The 20,799-nt window shown below is 36.6% G+C and overlaps 1 protein-coding gene across 1 annotated transcript in view; it reads left to right on the plus strand.

Annotated features, from left to right (window-relative positions):
* LOC149160591 (beclin-1-like protein) overlaps window positions 1-20,799 on the plus strand; it is a 271,962-nt gene that overhangs the window by 84,203 nt on the left and 166,960 nt on the right. Inside the window, exons 6-7 of the mRNA XM_089435385.1 lie at window positions 14,679-14,837; window positions 15,243-15,328. Coding sequence (XP_089291511.1) covers window positions 14,679-14,837; window positions 15,243-15,328 — 245 coding nt within the window. The remainder of the gene's footprint in view (window positions 1-14,678; window positions 14,838-15,242; window positions 15,329-20,799) is intronic.

A 20,799-nucleotide genomic window follows, 5' to 3' on the forward strand; every position in this document is an offset into this window, starting at 1 on the left:
CTCCACCATTCTTGTTTCTTCTTGAATGCATCTCGACATCAATTCTTCAAACCTTGGAATTCGATCATTGTTGAGGACGGTGGTTTTAAATACATACCACTCAGGTGGGAGTCCTCCAAGGGTGGTGAGAGTAAGTTCCTTGTCAGGAATGACTTCTCCAAACGAGAGTAGATCATTCTTGATCTCAGTAATCCTCAAGAAATAGGATTGAATATCCTTGTCCTTGCCCTTCTTAATATCCTTCAACTTATTCTTGAGAAATAGAATTTGATTAGCATTACTAACCTTGAACATGTTGTTCAACTTGTCGTAGATCTCCTTGGAGGTCTTCAATTCGGATATGTAGGCCACCAGATGCTTGTCATTGGAATCCTTGATAATTTTCTTTGCTTTGAATTCAACCCTATTGTTCTTGGTCTTCGCAGTAGCCGTGCATTTGAAGGAGGTTTAGGGATTTTACCCTGTACATAGTCCATCACTTCTTTTTCTTCCAAGGTCAAATCAAGAGACATCTTCCATCCATGATAGTCAGATTTATCATGGAGCTTGTCTTCAGCCGGGAAGTAGGATGAGGAGCCCATTAAACCTTTTTTCGTTGTGCAACTGTCTTTGGTGATTGCTCTTTCACTCTTTCTTGAGTTTTGTCTTCATCTCAGCTCTGATTCCATGTTAATTTTAGGCAACAATGGTATGTTCTATGCTTTAGAGCAATTTTACTTCAATTTCTTTATTAGCCCAGTATCAATATTCAAATTAGCAATCACATCAACATGATAGTAAAATGCAGATAAAACATAAACATAAATAGTAGAAGACAAGCCAAGACAAGAGGACACAAGATGTGGCCCCAGCCAGGGACAAACCCCAATGTGGGGAAACCATTGATCAAATATTATTTAGTATTCAATAGTTCAGCAGAGAGAGATAATACAAATTTACAAATCTGATAATTTATAACAGCAGCAAAAGAGCCCTAACCAAAAAAGTCAATGTTGGTCAACATGGCAGATTTGACCTTCAGCGAATCGATTAACTTCAGTCAACTTTGACCTCCAAATAACAAGATAAAACATCCCTCAAAATAGTCAAATTCAACCTAGTCAAAGTCTGGTCAAGCAGCCCACCTGTGGTCAGCCCTAGCTATCGTCAACACTGGTCAACAGTGAATCTTTAGCCTCGATTTATGTGCCCAAAAATGCGGCTTTCCCAAACAGAGATAGCCCTCACGAAAATGCAGTGAAAGGAGGTCAACGCATGCTGGTCAATGCTTGGTCAAACTGTCTAGAAATTGGGCCTCTTGAAATTTCGGCCTCTTGAAATTTCGCTCTCTTGAAATTTCGGCCTCTTGAAATTTTGGCCTCTTGAAATTTCGCTCTCCTGAAATATTGCTCTCCTGAAATTTCGGACGTGTGGAGAGAGAGAGGTCCAGAAATCTGTACCCAATCAGAGAGGAGAAAGAGAGAGAAGTGTGAAGATGGTTGTATCCAAATGAGGCTAAGTCACCTTCTATTTATATGCAACGTTGAGGATGAATAGACGTGGCTATTGGGTTTTTGAGTCTACATAAGTTCGATGGCCGACTTTGACAATTTGACCATAATCAAAATAAATTCATAACTTCATTTGTACATGTTAGAATCGGGTGATCTTTAGATCAATCCTACACCTCTCGGAGAGAGGAATCCAAGAAAAATATCAGTGGTCATAAATAAGATGAGCCATGTGGAGTTTGGCCTTAGTTGTGAATTTTAACATCTTTTAATCCCTTGGGATCGCAGGAAAACCATCTTTGATACCACTGTAATATTCAAATTGAAAACTTTGGCAAATTCTATGAATTTAACTGAAAAAGATGCTACATATAAAAATTCATTTATTTAACAGAAGATTTCCATGTAAAATATAACAAATAGAGTTCGGCAATTCAATAATATGATGAGTAGAAAATAATTTCAACTTTATTATAATAGATAAATTGGGGCTTACATTCTGATGCAGCGAAAATAGGTGACATGGAAAGCTGACCTCAAGAATTTGCTCCAATGCTACACTTGCTCTCTAAAATTGAATTGAACTGCAATTGCTAAGCTCTCTTGTGAATTCTGGATGAATTCACCAAGGGGAGAGATGGGTAGCCACCCACTCTTGCTGAATCACCTGAGGGTTTTTGTCCTAGGGCTACTGTTGAAGCAGGCAACTCCCGGTTCTCCAAACTTCTCCACAAGAAAAATACTAAACTCCAAGTCTACCCACATGGTCTCCTCCTCGTCCTTTTGAAAACTTCATAGATATATCTCCAAGCCTCCAGAAGCATCTTATTTTGATTATTTTAATATTATTCTAGAAGCTCCCTTTTTTACTCCATCTAAGTGACTTTTAATTTTATTTTATTTCACTAAGTCACTTTTGGCCTTTTTCCTTCAATTAATTATTTTCCCCTCCTTTTTAATTGACTAATTAAAGTCACTTTGCTCACCATGCTTTGTTTGGCCATTGGAAGTTTGTTCACATCATCCCATCTTGTAAATCTTCTTGTTTTGTTTCCAATGAGCTATTACATTGAGGTATTCCATCAAATATTCCTTTCGGAATGCCACCTCAAGCATAATTAATTAAATTAGGCCCAATAATAACCCCATTTTATGAAAGTTATTAGAATGTAACAGAACAAAAGACAAGTTGTGTGGATGATGGAATATGCCAAGCAAATGCCATCGGATCTCGTAAAAACTTCTCAAAACCCCTTCTGGGCCGCTGATGATGTAATGCTGCTCTTGTGGCCTAGCCATCACATCCCTTGGAAACCCATCTTAGTTATACTATAGAGGAAAATAAAAATGGGGACATGACACAAAGAAAATCCTCGCAGTCAATAATGACATGCAACCGTGAAAAATTAAAGAACAGCCATGTAAGAAAATGATGTAATGCTGCTCTTATGGTGTAGCCATCACATCCCCTGGAAACCCATCTTAGTTATACTACAAAGGAAAATAAAAATGGGGACATGACACAAAGAAAATCCTCGCAGTCAATAATGACATGCAACCGTGAAAAATTAAAGGACAGCCACATAAGAAAATGATGTAATGCTACTCTTGTGGCCTAGCCATCACATCCCCTGGAAACCCATCTTAGTTATACTATGGAGGAAAATAAAAATGGGGACATGACACCAAGAAAATCCTCGCAATCAATAATGACACGCAACCGTGAATCATTAAAGGACAGCCACATAAGAAACTGTAAATGAAGTAGACGAGTAGGAAGCCGCCCTTATAAAATGAATAACCAATAATATATCATTCTTGATGTGTGATCTCACCCAAAAAACAAGTGGGGTTTAAATGTGCCACACACAACCTTCAGCCCTAGCTATGGTAGCCCTCAAAAGAGAGAGAACAACTCTAACCAAGACATTACAGCAACAAATATCTTTCAATAAAAACAGTGATTACAAGACATTGAGTGTTTCATATATACCTTAATGTCATCTTTTTGGAGCAAAATTGTCCTACAAAGATGATTCCAACAGATTTGTACTAATAATTTCCAGTGATCGATTCAACTGAAGAAAACAAAAGAAAGATGAGGAGCCTTACATTGAAAAGCCTCTTAACTTCTTCCTCTCAAAAAATCTGCAGCTAGGCTTGGAGTATATCTCCCACACTTCAACCATCCCTTTTGAAAATGAATATTTCCCCTATTTATACCTTCCAAATCTAGCCCAAAGGAATAAATACTAATAACAAAGAGCTAGAAAGCCTAAAATTGGGGCACTCCTCTTAGGGTGCCTTTTAGACTTTGTTTTTTTTAACTTTTAACTACAAATGATGTGTCATCTTTTGCTTTGAGGTTACTACAAATATATGTGAATGCACCTCAATCCATGTGAAATGCGTCATAAACCCCCTTTAACATGAATTAAATCCCCTTTTTGGGAGGACATCCCTCTTTTGAAGGGTGAATTCATCATCAAGCTAGCCAAAACTATAACTCTTTTCACTTTTGTTGTGGAATGCACCTCTTTGAGTGACCTTCCATGCCTATTCAAGCACTTCCACTGCCACATGGCACCACTTTAAGTTCGGGCATTCTTCCCCTAATGCTTTCTTTTACCACATGTCATGTTCCAAGGGTTTCTTCATATGGGACATTTTGCTTCTTTTTCCTTTGAACTCTTGCAAATGGTATGTCACACCACTTGGCACCTCCTCATGCAAAGAGTGTGCCTCCAAATATGTAGAATAGACCTTAAACAATATATCCTTTCCCCAAATATCTCGAAAGGTGAAATATTTCTCCAATTGGGTGGAAACCCTTCCATTATGGTTTCTTCTTGTCTTCAACATGTTTTCACCACCTTCTTGAAGAGGGTGTTCAACCTTAGATTCTCAATAATGCATTTCCTGCCTACCTCGTGCCATGCTTTGATCCCAAACAAGGTATGGTGTTCATCTTCTTATGCTCTGTTTGACCCTACTCTTGCCATAAACCATACCGTGGGCATCTCATGAAATAGGGGTGTTCATGTTCGAGTGCCTCCTTCCTCCACTGTTCCATGTGTGCCTACATGGGATCTCTTGGTGTTATGTGTTTCCATCCACCTGTAACTATCCTTGAACTCCAAGGGTATTCTTTGGTGCTCAGTGAGAGAGGAAAGGCCCAAGAAAATGTCGAATGAACTATGCATTTTCAAGGGGTTAACACCTTATGGTTGAAGCTTTTCTTCGCAATGTTTTACAAGATCTGTCATGGGAAACTGTAACGAACAAAGTTCGTATACTTCAACGGTATGCTCTGATACCAATGTAACGAATAATGTTCGTATACGCAGCGGAGTAATCTTCAGAATACTTGGAAGACGTAAACATCCATAGTAGGACAAGTAATGTATATGGAATTGATATGAGATGATTACAATGAGGGTGAGGGTCTGCTTATATACCCTAGGCAGGTACCTCTTCACCAACGGTTATGTCCTTGGGGACATACCTTTTCATTAACTAGTTACTAGTTACTAATTAATCATTATTTATTATTATTATTATTGTTTTACATTATTTGTATTATTATATATATATATTTTTATTCATAACATTTCCTTCCTCTCCAAAAGGCTTTGTCCTCAAATCTTATTGATGGAAGGGCTTGATCTCGTTTTCCGTTTCGAATACCTGTCTCTGAAGTTCCATCTTCATTAATACAAGACGCTCAAACAAAATTGTTGGGCTGAGAATGGGTCGGACCATCCTAGATTAACCTTTTGTGGAATCTTTCGATCATTGGAATGTTGTAATGAATTGTTATCATAGGACTGGATTCTGCAAAATTCAGTATTCCTTGGAACATAAATTTGTTGTTTATGTTCTGAATGGTTCAAATATGTAGACTAACTTAGTTGTCTGCTCTTGTGATTCAGATGTTGATAAAGAGTTCTTCTGGTTGGACTTTCCCTTATCATGTGTGTGGTAATTTCATCATTTACTTCAGGTACTATTGTTGTTAAGTTGGCTACGGAATCGTCACTTGGAATTTCCATTGTTTGAACTGCAACATCTAAATATGTTTTAACTTATGTTGGTTTTTCATTTTCTTGAGTTGTGATACTGACTGGATCAGTATTTGTTCCTTTATTTTCAACTTGGATTTTTCTTCTTGAGTGAGTTGTTCTAACTTGTTATTTAGTGACTTCTTGTCACTTTTAAGCTTCATTATTTGTGTATGAAGGTTTTGGTTATGATTCCTTAGACATAAAATTTCGTCATTTTCTGAATTGTTGACTTTTTCCTTAGTATCCTTCTCTTTATCTTTTATACTTTTGATTTGTTCTAATAGCCTTTGATTCAGGTCTTTTAAGTGCAATTTTTCTTCTGCCTTCTTTGATGGATTCTCATTAAATTCCTTCTTAGAACTTTCATTTTCTTGCTTTAATTTTTGCTTCTTAACCTTGGACTTCTTAATCTGTTCAAGTAATTTCTGATTATGGTCCCTTAGGCGCAAAATTTCTTCATCCTTTTCTTTTGACTTATTGTAAAATGTGTCTTTGAGATCTTTATGTTTCTTTTTCGAAGCCTTGTTTTTTTGTTCAAGCTTCGCAAATTCTTCCTCTAATCTTTTTATTTCTGTTTGTGTATTACCTGGATGCTCTTCGGTACTAAATATTCTTCCACATGCTAGACAATGTAAATTGATTTTTTTTTTTAATATAAGTATATCAAATTTCGTTTAGACAACTTGGACATTAAGTCCAAAATAATGATTGTTGTGTGGAACTCATCTTTCCTTTTTTCATTTGCTGAATATAATCCATTCATTTTGGTTCAAAAAGTGACTTCAACTTGTGTTCGTTGATATTTTGTTGTCGATACTTTGGCGAAGAGTAACGAAATAACAATCTATTCCTTTTTCCTGATATTTGATTTACTCAAATCCTTTATATACATGGAACCTTTATATTTTTTTTATTAGACTTTCTTCAGAAATTTGATGAATTTATATTCTCTGTATGAAATAACAATCTATTCCTTTTGATTTTTTTTTAAACTAATCTTACTCTTTTTTTCCCAATATTTAATTTACTCAAATCTTTTATATATATGAAACCTTTATATTTTTTTATTAGACTTTCTTCAGAAATTTGATGAATTTGGGCCTTCCTTTTTTTTAATTGCCTTTGTTATTATATATTTTTCCTCTTATATTTGTTAGAAAATCAGAAAGGCAGAAAGATTTTATACTTGATAATTACTTGGACACCAGATATAGGCACTATGCCAGGTAAAAACCCCATTGAGGGGAAAACCCAGTCAAAATTTTCTTCCTTTCAATAGTATTCTTTGAGACTCTTCACCCTAGACAAAGACCAAACCTTCCCTCTACACCAAGTTAGCCTCCCAGATCTTCGACCTCTCTTCCAACAACTTCGACTATGTAGCAGCTTCCGGTATCAGCCAAAACCCCATTGAGGGGAAAACCTAGTCAAAATTTTCTTCCTTTCAATAGTATTCTTTGAGACTCTTCACCCTAGACAAAGACCAAACCTTCCCTCTACACCAAGTTAGCCTCCCAGATCTTCGACCTCTCTTCCAACAACTTCGACTATGTAGCAGCTTCCTGTATCAGCCAACTGCCATCATCAACAAAACTTGGAAGAGTTCGATATCCCAAACTAGGGCATGAAACAAATAGAGAGAGGCACCAAAAGTTCTTTTTTCTTCTCCTTAGACTCCACCCTGCTCGCACTTCCTTTGGCTTCCTTAGACCCACTTCGCACTTCCTTAGAGATATCGAACTTGCTTGATATGTTATGCTCCAAATGAATTCGCCTTGCTTCTATTTATAGGCTTCAAGGGAGGTCGAATTGATGTCCTTAGGCCGACTTGATCGCTTCTAGGACAACGTGGTGTGGAGGATACATAAATTATATTTGACTTTATACTAAAACTTTTTACATATGGGGAATTTGACCTAAAACATAATGACCCAAGCATGAAACCCATTCTTTAATTAGTCATAATAATAATAATAAAATTTCTATTCTTTATTCCTTTGAAGACCGAACCTAGTTACATTTTCCAACAATATTCTAATAAGGTAGTTTAATATTACGTTCACAATTCTCAACTCTCTCTATTTGATGTTTCTCTAGATATAATTCTTCTCCTTGCTTCGGATTAGTGCCCTTTTTAACCTTAATAACCTACTCTTTTAATAACTTTTTACTTAAACTTATTAATTATTTTTATATATTTCCAGTATTATATACGTTTTCCAATTTTATATGTTCAACTTCTTAATTCCTTTTTGTTTTTATGGAATACTAAATCTCAAGTGATGTTTAAAGGTGACTTATCTTTGGGTTGGGTAATTGATTAATCAACTAAATGATCTTTAGATTAGGGAATGACTGTTGAAAACCTGGATACGATGTACGAGGTTCTAATTTTTTGCAACCCTTTAGGGGGTATGATATTCGGCGATAAACTTGAAATGGTGTCGGTGTCTACAACGACGTGCGATTGGATGGAGTGACGACTCTAGGGAATAAGGCAACAGTGAAGGGAGCGACTGAGAGATTTGATGGCAGTAGATTAACCATGCAGAGAAAACTAGAGTGGTTGTTTGTGGCATTGAACAATGGTTGAGTGAGATTGAGACGGGGTTGATGGGGGACTGTCGGGGCCGATAGGAATCAACAATGTTCGAAGGTCGAAGCCACAACTGTGGATGTCGACAGTTGCGAATGTCAAGCCCGGTTGATGTGTCAAGCTGCTTCATGTGCCTGCTAGGAAAACGCATAGCTCAATAGCTTTGGCCACTACGAAGGGCGTAAGGTATGTTTATTTTTTTGTTTATATATATATATTGTTTTAATATATTTTTTTATATAATTTTTTTTTATGAAGTTTGTTTTCTTTCTAATTTTTTTTTAAGAATTTTTTCTATAATATTTTTTAATTAAATTTTTTCACTCTTATTATTATTTTTTTTTTTAATGTAGTTTTTTTTTATATTTTTTTTCTTTTTTTAATATATTTATTTTTTTTCTTTTATGGCCAACGACCAATTGGTGAAAATGTAGAAACTCCAACTTGTGTAGCGAAATGCTTCAGTTGCGACGACAACAAGGCCAACGAAGGATTGATGGCCAAAGGCTGGGATTGGAGAACTTGCCTTTGATACCAATGGAATGAACAAAGTTCGTATACTTCAGCGGTATGCTGTGATACCAATGTAACAATCAAGGTTTGTATATGTAGCAGAGTAATCTTCAGAATACTTGGAAGATGTAAACATCCATAGTAGGACAAGTAATGTATATAGAAATGATATGAGATGATAACAATGAGGGTGAGGGTCTACTTATATACCAAGGCAGATACCTCTTCACCAACAGTTATATCCTTGGGGACATACCTTTTCATTAACTAGTTACTAATGAATCATTATTTATTATTATTATTGTTTTACATTACTTGTATTGTTTTATATATAATTTTATTCATAAAAGAAACCCATCATGGAACGTTTCCTTCTACATTTTACAAGATCCTGCCACCGGGTTGTAAGAAATACACTAATTCCAAAGAGGATGCCTAAATATTGGAACAGATGTTCTTCCTGAACAATTTTATTTTCCATATTGAGCCAATTTGGAATCTCTTCATGTCTAAATGATTTTTTTTCCTTCTACTCACACAAGGATTGCTCCAACGGCTTTAAAATTTTCTGGTCAACTCATTGTTCTTTCCATTAAGTTGGAGGAAAGTGTCGGAGTGAGCATTGAGTCATTAGCAAAATGCACAATTAATAGTTGTTCGACATTGCAAAGAAGATATGCCTTGGATTTGGTGGTGGCCTTCAAGATGGCATCTTGGCACATTAGCTACAATAACTTATTAGGGAACCGATATTGAATAGAGATGCTCCTTATGGATTGTTGTAGTGGAATTACATTTGACTACTCACCATTGACACAAACTTGGGTTGTGGCAATAGATAAGAGAGATCTTAGCACTTTTATCATAAAGCTCCTAAATTCCAACTAGGAAATCAAGCATATCAAGAATGATATTCCACTTAACTTATCTAGAGTGGACCGACTTGTAGTAAATCGTATTGGTTTGTGTCAAATAATGCTGGAAACCCTATCTTTGATCCAATTAGGAAGAACTTAGTCAATATTTTCTAAGAAACAATAAGAAGAGTTACTGCCCTCGAGCTACCTGTTGTTTCCTTTTATGGTCCCTCTAGGATTTAGCTTGATCAATTCTGCATTCAAATGTCCTCCTGTATGATGGTTGGCCTGTCCCCAATGCTACTTGATACATCTTGAGAAGGTACTCACCAATAGCGGGTCATATAGATAAATATAACTTACTAGGATACCCATCCAGTCTTCACAATTTTCCCTTGGCTTTGTCATTTAAGGCTTGAATTAGTTCTTGTTTGGCCAATGATATAGAAAGAAAAGGCTTCTGTTAAATTTGGTATGTTCTATGCTTAAGAGAAATTTACTTCAAATTTCGTATTAGCCCAATGTCAATTTCCAGATTAACAATCACATTAGCATGATAGTAAAATGCAGATAGAACATAAACATAAACAGTAGAAGACAAGCCAAGACAAGAAGACAAGCCAAGACAAGAGGACACACGATGTGGCACCAACAATGGACAAACCCCAATGTGGGGAAACCCTTGATCAATTCTTCTTATATTCTTGAATAATTCAGCAGAGAGAGAGAGAGATAGTACAAATATACAATTCTGATCTTTTATCACAGCAACAACAAACCCTAACCAGCAAAGTCAAAGCTAGTCAAACAAGTCAGATTTGACCTCCAATCAGCTCGGTCATCATCCCAAACAACTTGGCCTCCAACAGTAAGGAGAAGCAGCGTAAAATAGTTCGAAAATCACTGTCAAACTTCGGTCAACTGCAGTCAGCCTTGCGGCCAGCCCTAGCGCACTCAACGTTGGTCAACACAGGGTCAAGGAGGGGTCCAGAACTGCGGCCTCCTAGGAGAAAGCAGCCTAACCCAATCCGCACTCAAGGAGAGAAGATGCTGTCCAAAACGCAGTCAAAAACCCTTCTTCAACTTTGGTCAACCTTAGTCAACGCTACCCTAACAGAAATTAGAATTCGGCCTTCCACACATGAGAGAGAGACAACTCCATAAATGTGTACCCAAACAAGAGAAAGAAGGATGAGATGAGATGATGAAATGAAGCCATGAGGTCTCCTCCTTTTATAGAAACGTTGAGGTTAAGTTGGGGGTGAAAAATAACTAATTTGCCTGCTGGCTGACCTTGACAAATTGTCAAGAATATAAATAAATTCATATCTCCATATATACATGTCAGAATCGGATGATCTTTAGATCAATCCTACACCTCTCGGAGAGAGGAATCCAAGAAAAATATCATCTGCCCCAAATAAGGTGACCCATATGGAGTTTGGGCCTAGTTGCCAATTTTAACAACTTCACATACTTATCACTGAGTAGTTTTGCAGGAACAATGTGATTAATGAATTGATGGGAAATTGTATTATCAATTTCATGCTTTCCAGAAGCAAAAGTTTCTAAAAGTGAGTGTGAGACGCCTTTGATCCAAACTTGGTCCCTTATATTACTCTATAGAATCTGCCAGGGATGCTTGGGAGTGGGAGTGGGAGCAGGAGTGAGGAGTGACATTTTGAAAATCTCTTGGGTCGGGAGCGAATCAAGAGTGAATTTTTATATATTTTGATGCATATATGTTAACAAAAGCATGTAGAATGATGAATTAGATATAAAAAAACATAAAAACATGGATTAAACCATACAACATCAATCATCTAGAAGTTATAATCTTCATCAACCACATGTTTGCAAGTTAGAAACATACAACATATGGAGTCTCATGATTCATCAATTGTAAAGTGATTCATCAATCTTAAAGTTTCAAGCTTTGAAAATTCAATATATAACATTTGTCATCATTGATCACTAAAGTTGTACTTGTAACCATTACCATTACCAAGTAAGCAAACTATAACAAGGAATATCTAACATGAAATGAAAATTTTTAAATTCCAACTTTCACGAAGTATCATATTCATAATTCATTACCAATTAGTTATAATTGCCAACTTCAAACTTTAAACTTAAATTGTCATATATTATTTACAAAAAATATCATAATAAATATGATAGAGTCAACAGTGATAAAAACTACTAGAAACTAGAAAAGACAAGTAAATTTATTATCTACTACTTCTTCAAGAAATGTCTAATTTTATAAAAACTACTAGAAACTAGAAAAGAAAAGTAAATCTATTATCTACTACTTCTTTTGGCTCTTGCCACAAGAAATGTCTAATTTCTGAGAAGCTCGTGGTCTATTGGGAGTCTCCTCCCAGATAGTCAGACGACCATGTCCAAAACCTGAACCAGAAGGCACATGACCTCCACATGAGGCTCTAGATGGAGGTGGCAGAAACAAAGCTTGTGGAACTTGAGAACTGCTATTGGATGATGGGGGTGGCATTATTGTTGTTGTTGTTGTTGCTGCTTCATTATCATGTTTCAAAAGTTCCGCTTCCTATTATTCTAAATATATAGATCCATCCTCCAAATTATCCTCCTCTCGGTTGTTGTCCCAAGTCGTATATGATGTATCAACATGAGCCCGCTCACAATAATGTGTCAACAACCTCAAGTTGTAGTGAACAAAAACTAAGCTTTTGCCCTGGTTTTCATTGAGGTTGTGTCTTCTCACATTGTGGATGAAGCTATAGGTGCTCCAATAGCTCTCTGCAAAAGAAGTATTAACAATCTGTGAAATTACTTTTATTGCCAATTTTTCCAAAGGTCCCCCCGCCACCATACATGTCCCACCATGTAACATTCATTTTGTCCCTATCTTCCATTGCATGCAAATAACGAAACACTCTAGTTTGAGTGAAGTATTTGCCTAATTCTCCATGCAATCTAGCACACTCCTCCTTGTTAGGGACTAGACTATGTAATGTTATCATATACCCATTTTCTACCTCTGGATCTGTATGGGGTTTGGTCCCAACCACCCCCCCCTCCCCCACAGGTGTAGGTTATCCCAACCAAGATGGAGAGTAGTATTTTGGCATAAGGATATATGCCAAGTCATGTAGTGAAGCATTAAGTTTATCCCACCGCGCACTCACACAATTGTAAATAATATCATACAAGTTGGGATCTTTTGGCTGAACAATATTTTTTATTTTTCCCAACATGTTATCCATCGGCTCATACACCTCCCCAATCACTAGTGCATCTATATTTGCAAAACCAATCATGTTATAAATGGGCTTGGTGTATTGCAAAACATCCCTCACATGTCCCCAAAATAGATAGTAAAACCTTCCCTGTCAGGTGCAGTTGGAGACCTATCCTTTAATACCTGCCAGTGTTGACTTGATACCATTTCATGCCAATAAGGTGAGCGAAGAACACTGAATGATATCCCACATGCATAGAGAAACCGGTAAATTTTTGTATCCACATCATCCCTACACCCTTGATCAAAGAAATTTGATATGGTTCTACTCCTTAAGGGGATGTCTGTGCCTATGCCGTATCCACTACTATTGGTGGATGATCAAGGAGTTTTTAGTCTATGTGATTGTGGGCTAGTGGTGTCATGTTCAAAGTCACCCTTTGATCTTTTAGATTTGTATTGGGCTTCCTACTCTTTCCTGATGTATTTGGCTCTTTATTGTGTTGACACATTTCCACAAGTTTTGATTCCTATTTTCTTATTTCCATCCCAAGGCATTTTCCCAAAGAGATGTTTTCTAGCATATGTGTATGAACCTGTGAAACTGATTTTGCAATGGGGGCATGTAAATTTAGCGGTTCCACCAGCTTTCCCTCCAAGCATAGTAACATATTTCCACAAGGGGTTTTGGTCAACTTTGGTTTTCTTGCCATCATCATCTCCACACTCATTATCCTCCTCCTCTTCCTCTTGGTACTCCTCTTCAGGGCTTCTTAATCCGCCACTACCCACTTCTTCGTCATCTTCATCATTCCTTCTCATCCTGCTCCCCAACACCATCATAACAAAAGAAGAAACCGACAAGAGAATGCCAAGCCATATACCCACCATGTTTGGTGGAGTTATAGTTTCTTGCTTGCAATAAAATGGAGGAATGGGAATGGGAAAAAGAGGAGAACATCTTTCATTCAACAATGAACATATAAAAAACACAAATGCTGCATGGAAAAATAAAAAGAATGGGATTAGACCTTACCTCTTTGGCTCTCCAATGGTTCCTTCAATCCCAAGCTCCAATCTCCCTTTCAAGCTCCTCAAACAACCCTCTCAATCTTCCTCTCACTCACCTTCTCAACTCAAGCTCCAAATGCCCTCTCTTGCTCTCTTAAAATGAAAATGCTGCATTGTGGGAAGGGAGGAGGCCTTTTGTTTCTTTTGCCCCCTCCTCTCCCTCCACCACAAAAAAATTGTGCATGCGCTCTTTACTGCAAGGAGTGAATTTTTGCAAGGGGGACCGGTCGGGAACGATCACTCCCGTAAAGGCAGGGAGCATGCTCCCAAGGTCGCTCCGGATCTACTCCTGAGCGGAGCGTGCTTCAGGAGGGGATTCACACACACCCAACCAGCATATATGTACTATGCATTATTCCACGCTCACATCAAATTTGTAAGCCCATGCCAACAACAGAAAAATATTGAGATTTCTGTGTAATTGTAACTAACTTTCATTGTTGACTTGAAGTGATGGTTGTCCAAATAAGAAATTCGTTCTGTACACTCTACAAGTACACTATCCACAACAAAGGTGATCCTTTTGGTAGCTTTGAATATCAAGTACACTGTCCAGAATCTACATGATGCTTTTGATAGCTTTGTATATCACAACCAATGTGCTAGCAAAAAATTATGGATTAGCATGTTTTGATATTTTAAATGCTACTTTCTTTAATATCAGTTTTGCATATCACATTCAATATGCTAGCAAACAAATTTGAACTGGCGTGTTGTAATGGTTAAAAAGGATATTGTAGTGGTTCTTAATACTGATGTTTTCCAGTGATATTTCAAATTCTACTTTCTTTAATGCCTTATCAAAATATAGTTTTTGGTTTTCCTGATGATATTGCTAAGTGCTGCATTTCTGGATTATGTCAGAAAGAAATAGATGCTATTTTGGCAAAGATTGAAGTGACCCAAACACAGTTGGAACAATTGAAGCATACAAATGTACTATATGATGCCTTTCGTATTTCGTATGATGGTGATTTTGGAACAATAAACAACTTTAGACTCGGCCGTCTTCCTAAGATATCTGTAAGTTTACCTTTAAAGCAATGCCTAATATGATAAAGGAAAGGAAATGGAACAAAAAATAAGCATGCTAAATTTCATTTATGATGATATTGTTCTTGTTCTGGCTCCTTCATTTTTAGCTTATATCGAAATCTATCTGTTAAAACATTCTAATTTCCTAACTTCTTCTAATTTAAATACTTGTTGGTCAAATTGTTTGTACATAAATAGTAAAGTAAGCTATGGAAGAATTCTAGCACCAGCTAATGTCATTGAGAGATCAATCATAATAGTTGATCTGGAAAGCAAGGTCATATATGGTTGAGATGGTCTTTAAAATCCTGGATTTGATATTATGATGCTCAAATTGTAGTAGGGGTTAGAATTTTGGAAGAAGCTATTTCATTATATGGTTAATCCTCGCAGGTTGAATGGGATGAAATAAATGCAGCATGGGGCCAAGCATGCCTTCTACTTCATACAATGGCCATGCATTCTGAAGCCAAGTTTTCGTATCCTTAAATATAACTTGGTGTTATGTTTCCATTATTAAAATTTTATTTTCATGGGCCAATAGTTGCATGTTTAATTTTGGTTTTATATCATTCTCATTGCATTTAAAATCCAATGGAATTGACTTGTGCTCAAAGAAGTGTCTTATAACCACATATGGTGCAGTCCAAACTATGTGTCTCTACCTGTGTTTCTACAAGCACAGTTAAACTTTGCAATTCTTGTGGATGTATAACACCCTGGGTAAGATTGGATTTCCTAGCTCTACAATTGCACTGTATTTGTTTCTTTCTTGGAAAAAGAACTATGTACTCTACCTGTGCTTCTACAAGCACAGTTAAACTTTGCAAATTCTTGTGGATGTATAACACCCTGGGTAAGATTGGATTTCCTAGCTCTACAATTGCACTGTATTTGATTCTTTCTTGGAAAAAGAGTATGTGTATACAATATTACAGTAGCAATATAAAAATTTGGTTGACTTAGTAAAATTTAATACAACATTTATCCAACTGATTATATTCAGCCAGCTCAACATCCCATTGGTTTATGCTTTACTGATTCTAACCATGGAGCTCAGCTATCTGTAAAGGCTTACAAACCAATTATGGGTGTCGGATTATAATACTGTTTAGTAGTGAAGAAAGCTGAACAAAATATAAATTGAAAGCACATTGTTGAAATATGTAACTAGGTTCGGTCTTCATAATGTGTAATGTACTCTTGATTCTTGTATATTGTAAAAAAAAAGAAATTTATTATTATTTTTTTATAACATGGGTTTCATGCTCAAGGTTGCTGGAAAATCCATAGAGTTGGCAGTTAAAACGATTTCCCTTATTATGACATTAACTTGTGATGTTTTCATTATTAGTATTAGATCTCTTTAATTATCTTTTCTCATCATCAAGTTAATGCCAAGAAACAAAAGAAGAGAACACAAGATTGTAGGCACCCTGCCAGGGCAAAAACCCCCTTGAGGGGAAAACCCAGTCACAAATTCTTCCTTCAGTAGATTCAAGATGAGATGACCAAGACCCTTACAAATTAGACACGAGACTACCTCCATCCATCAAGACAACCTTATCATTCTTCAGTTCTATAGCTCCTGTAGCAGTCATTCATCTTCACATTTTTGATCCTTTGAAGAGATTATGTTTGCGCCTAATCTGAGCTCCTTCATCCATTGTGATAGCAGCATTATAATAGCATCAAGACACGAATGACCTGTGGAAGCACCACTGTAATAACATCAAACTGAAGTCACTGTACTAGCATCGAGATGAGGTCTCTGTGGTGATGTGAAAGCATCGAACAAAGGTCATTGTAATAGTGTCTAATCCTGTGAGAGCATATTGAATTGTGGAAGCATAGCACTGAAAACGTGGAAGTATAATACTGAACTGTGGGAGGCCTAACACCGATTTGTGGGGTCATGGAGATCATCTTGATGCCCTATCTAAACTCCCTGAAATAACACCGAAATGTTTTGTCCTTTGTAATGACCCATTTCGACTTATAAACAAAAGAGTATTAGCATGCATATGATAGCTACATATACACACATCGCACACGTTGAACTAGTATACGTATTAAATAATTAGGAAAAATGTTTAAAATGAATGAAAAGGGGACTAAAACACCTAAATTATCGAGAAGAAAAATATTACCTAAAATACGACATTCAAAAGATACATATATAAAGTTTAAAGTTATAAGTTAATTATTATTAATATGTATGAATATAAATATACAATTATAAGTTAAAGTACCTTGTTACCATAATTAAAATCATATAAAAGATAAATAATAAAATAAAACATTAAAGTGTAAAACATATCTAGCCTTTTTAAAGATATATATACTCATACCTTCACCTCACCTTAGACGTAACAAATAAATTTGCTGAACAAAATTTGATGATGGCGGTGATCACATGGTACTTATCCCAGGCACGCAGAGGAGAAAGGGGGGTATTTTTCGAGGTGGAAGAGGAGGATGGGGATGAGAGTTAGAGATTTGAATCATAGTTGGGATTCCATTATTCTTGAATCTTTTGGGCACGAGGGACCAAAATAATCCAATTGGGAAGTATTTTGGAGCTGAGTACTAAGGCTGTGCTCAACTTGGCTGGGTGGTTTTGGTCTTTTGGTAATGGAATGGAAGCGGGAGAAAATTGAAATTGTCTTCAAGCTGTTTTCCAGGTATTCCTCTGTACTTAATTTCTCAAATTCTATTTTTGATTCATGATAAACTCAAGGCAAATCAAGGATGCTAATATAATTGTTAAGAAAGATTTATATTAGGCGAATTAGGACCTCACACCCTTATCCGAACTTGTAGCACCAAAACTTGTGCTCTGAAATTTTGATCCGAAAATCTGTGTTAGTAATGCGAAGTCCTCATCCTTATATATATAGTTCTCTTTCCATAAATGAGCCGACATGATACTTTGAAGTGTAGTGTCACTGCTTTTGAGCCGACATGAGTTCTCTTGAGGGTTGCTAACTTGATGAGGATTCTTTTGAAGCCAACAAGGAGACGATGGAGGAGGAGTCTTCAAACAAAATTGACTTTGACAATTAACCTAAAGCCTTCAATGGCAATTAAATTAAAGCCTTCAATGAAGGCTTGACCTATGACAATTGACCCAAGCATGAAACCCATGCTTTAATAAGTCAAATAAAATAATAATAAAATTCTTTTTGCTTTGTTTTGACAAATATATTACGTTTGACTCAAGTACAATAATGAAGGCCGAACCTAGTTATATTTTCCCACACTCCCTCTTAACTAGGGAGGTATTCATATTTACATATTATCAAAGAGGTACATGGAAGATCTCAAACCACATCATCTATGAAGAAGTTTAGGCACTGCAATGCCATGGACTAGATTCCTGACTAGGGCAATCTATCCATTGGTCTCTCAACAATTTAGGCACCGCAATGCCATAGACTAGATTCTTGACCAGGGCAATCTATTCGGTTAGGACTAAGATGGACTCAAGCTTTCAGGCTCTAGGTATCATCAGGCTTACTTGCTAACCATCAACCCATAGATCTAGGTATGATGTGTTAGAGTTCAATGACCAACACCACCCTTCCAACTTCGGGACCTAGACATCAACACAAAATGTCAGCCAAATGTCTTCCCAGGCAATGCTTCACTCACAAATCTTCAACACCCCTTGGTTTAGCAGATCAAGGACAACAAATCTATCCCGATCAAACTGATCAGTAACCAACGCTATCAAAACCTTTGAGAGATTTACCTGTACAAACACAACGCCAATCAAAAATATATTTTCATATAAACAAATACGAACCTTCGGGGTTGTTGTAGATGTTGCTTCTCAACTTAGTAGGACTATCAACTGAATATTTGACAGAAGATTCCTCAATCATACACTTTCCTTTCCTACTTTTCATGCAACAACATATTCATCAACCGGATCCAACTTTCTTTCTTTCAGTAGCACCCCAAAATGCATTCTCCAATTTCCTTCTCTCACTCATGGCCTTCACTAAAACATACGGATGTTAGTCTTAGTCTAGTGCATGACACATGAAGTAGAGAACCATATCTGTTCTGAAGAGAAATCTGACCAGCTTCCATGTCCTTCATCATTATGTTATGATTTACTTGAATAGTACTCATTCCTTTCTCATGATGATTCTACATGTTGGTCCTCATAGCCTCCATCTTTTGAGCACACTTTTCTACTATGGTGGCTATGTGATTAGAGTGATTAATTTTCATGATTTCTATCTCCTCATCATGTTTTTTTATTTGGGTGTACAAATTTCTCATATCCTTGGCATAATCAGCTATAATTTTTTCTCGATTAAGCTCCATGTTTTTTACCAGTTTCTTTAGTTCTTTGATAAGACACTTATCATTTTCCCTTTCATTCTTGATATTGATTTGACATCTTGTTCTTGCTTTTCCACAATCATGGATTTATCTTGCAATGGTACAATTGGATTCATCATGATAACATTCATAATTCCTGCAATATGGCATATTTTGATATGGAAAATTGTCCTAAAATCTTTCGTTGATAGTTGGGTTCTTTACATGATCACTTTCATCCTTTTGCATAGTACTAGGGACACAAGGCGAGCCACCTTGATCTCCATATCTATCTTTAAAAGCATTGATGATCGGAGTGATTAATTTTCATGATTTATATCTCATCACGTTTTTCTATTTGGGTGTACAAGATTCTCATATCCTTGGCGTAACCAGCGATAATTTTTTCTTGATTAAGCTCCATGTTTTTTACCAGTTGCTTTAGTTCTTTGATAAGATGCTTATAATTTCCCCTTTCATTGTCTATACTGATTTGACAACTTGTTCTTGCTTTTCCACTATCATGGATTTGTCTTGCAATGGTACAATTGGATTCATCATGAGAACATTCACAATTCCTGCAATATGGCATATTTTGACATGGAGAATTGTCCTGAAATCTTCGGTTGATAGTTGGTTTCTTTAGAAGATCACTTTCATCCTTTTGCATAGTACTAGGGGCACAAGGCGAGCCACTTTGATCTCCATAACTATCTTTAAAAGCATTGATGATGTGTTGTAAAGAAGCGAAAGAATCCTTAGGACAATTACGAAACCAAATCAAAGCATCACCTTCTAAAGAGAAGGCAAATAGACACATCTTGACATCTTCATGATTATATTTTGAAGGAAGACAATATCTGGTTATTATATGAGTAACCCTGGAGAGATGCTTTCTAGTAGTGGCTGAATCACCACCAGAGAACAAAGGCAGTTTATGAATAGCCTCTTTCGGCATATCATGAAGAAAGTTAGTAAAATGACATGAGGCAAACAAGACATCCATGATGACTTCCTGAAAACGATAAGGAGGGACCAAATGGATGCTAGAGAGAGACCCCTGCTCAAGAAAATCAAGAGATCCCCAAGAAGCGAACTTCTAGCAGAAATTCTTGTACGAAATGAAAGAAGTGGAGTCGCCACTTGAACATGAATCTAGCTCCAAGATCCAAAAGGAAAAAACCGAAAGGAACACGGGGCAAGCAAGTCATCCATGATGACTTCCTTAAAAGGATAAGGAGGGACCAAATGGATGCTAGAGAGAGACCCCTGCTCAAGAAAATCAAGAGATCCCCAAGAAGCGAGCTTCTAGCAGAAATTCTTGTACGAAATAAAAGAAGTGGAGTCGCCACTTGAACATGAATCTAGCTCTAAAATCCAAAACCAAAAGGTAAGTTAGGGAGAAGCGAGCCACCTTGATCTCCATATCTATCTTTAAAAGCATTGATGATGTATTGTAAAGAAGCGAAAGAACCCTTAGGACAATTACGAATCCAATCCAAAGCATCACCTTCTAAAGAAAAGGAAAATAGACGCATCTTGACATCTTTGTGATTATATTTTGAAGGAAGACAATATCTGGTTATTATATGAGTAACCCTGGAGAGATGCTTTC

Source organism: Pinus tabuliformis, chromosome 5_2, assembly GCF_031772625.1.
Source record: "Pinus tabuliformis cultivar Carrire ecotype Pingquan chromosome 5_2, CPIR1, whole genome shotgun sequence".
In the NCBI taxonomy this organism is placed as follows: domain Eukaryota; kingdom Viridiplantae; phylum Streptophyta; class Pinopsida; order Pinales; family Pinaceae; genus Pinus; species Pinus tabuliformis.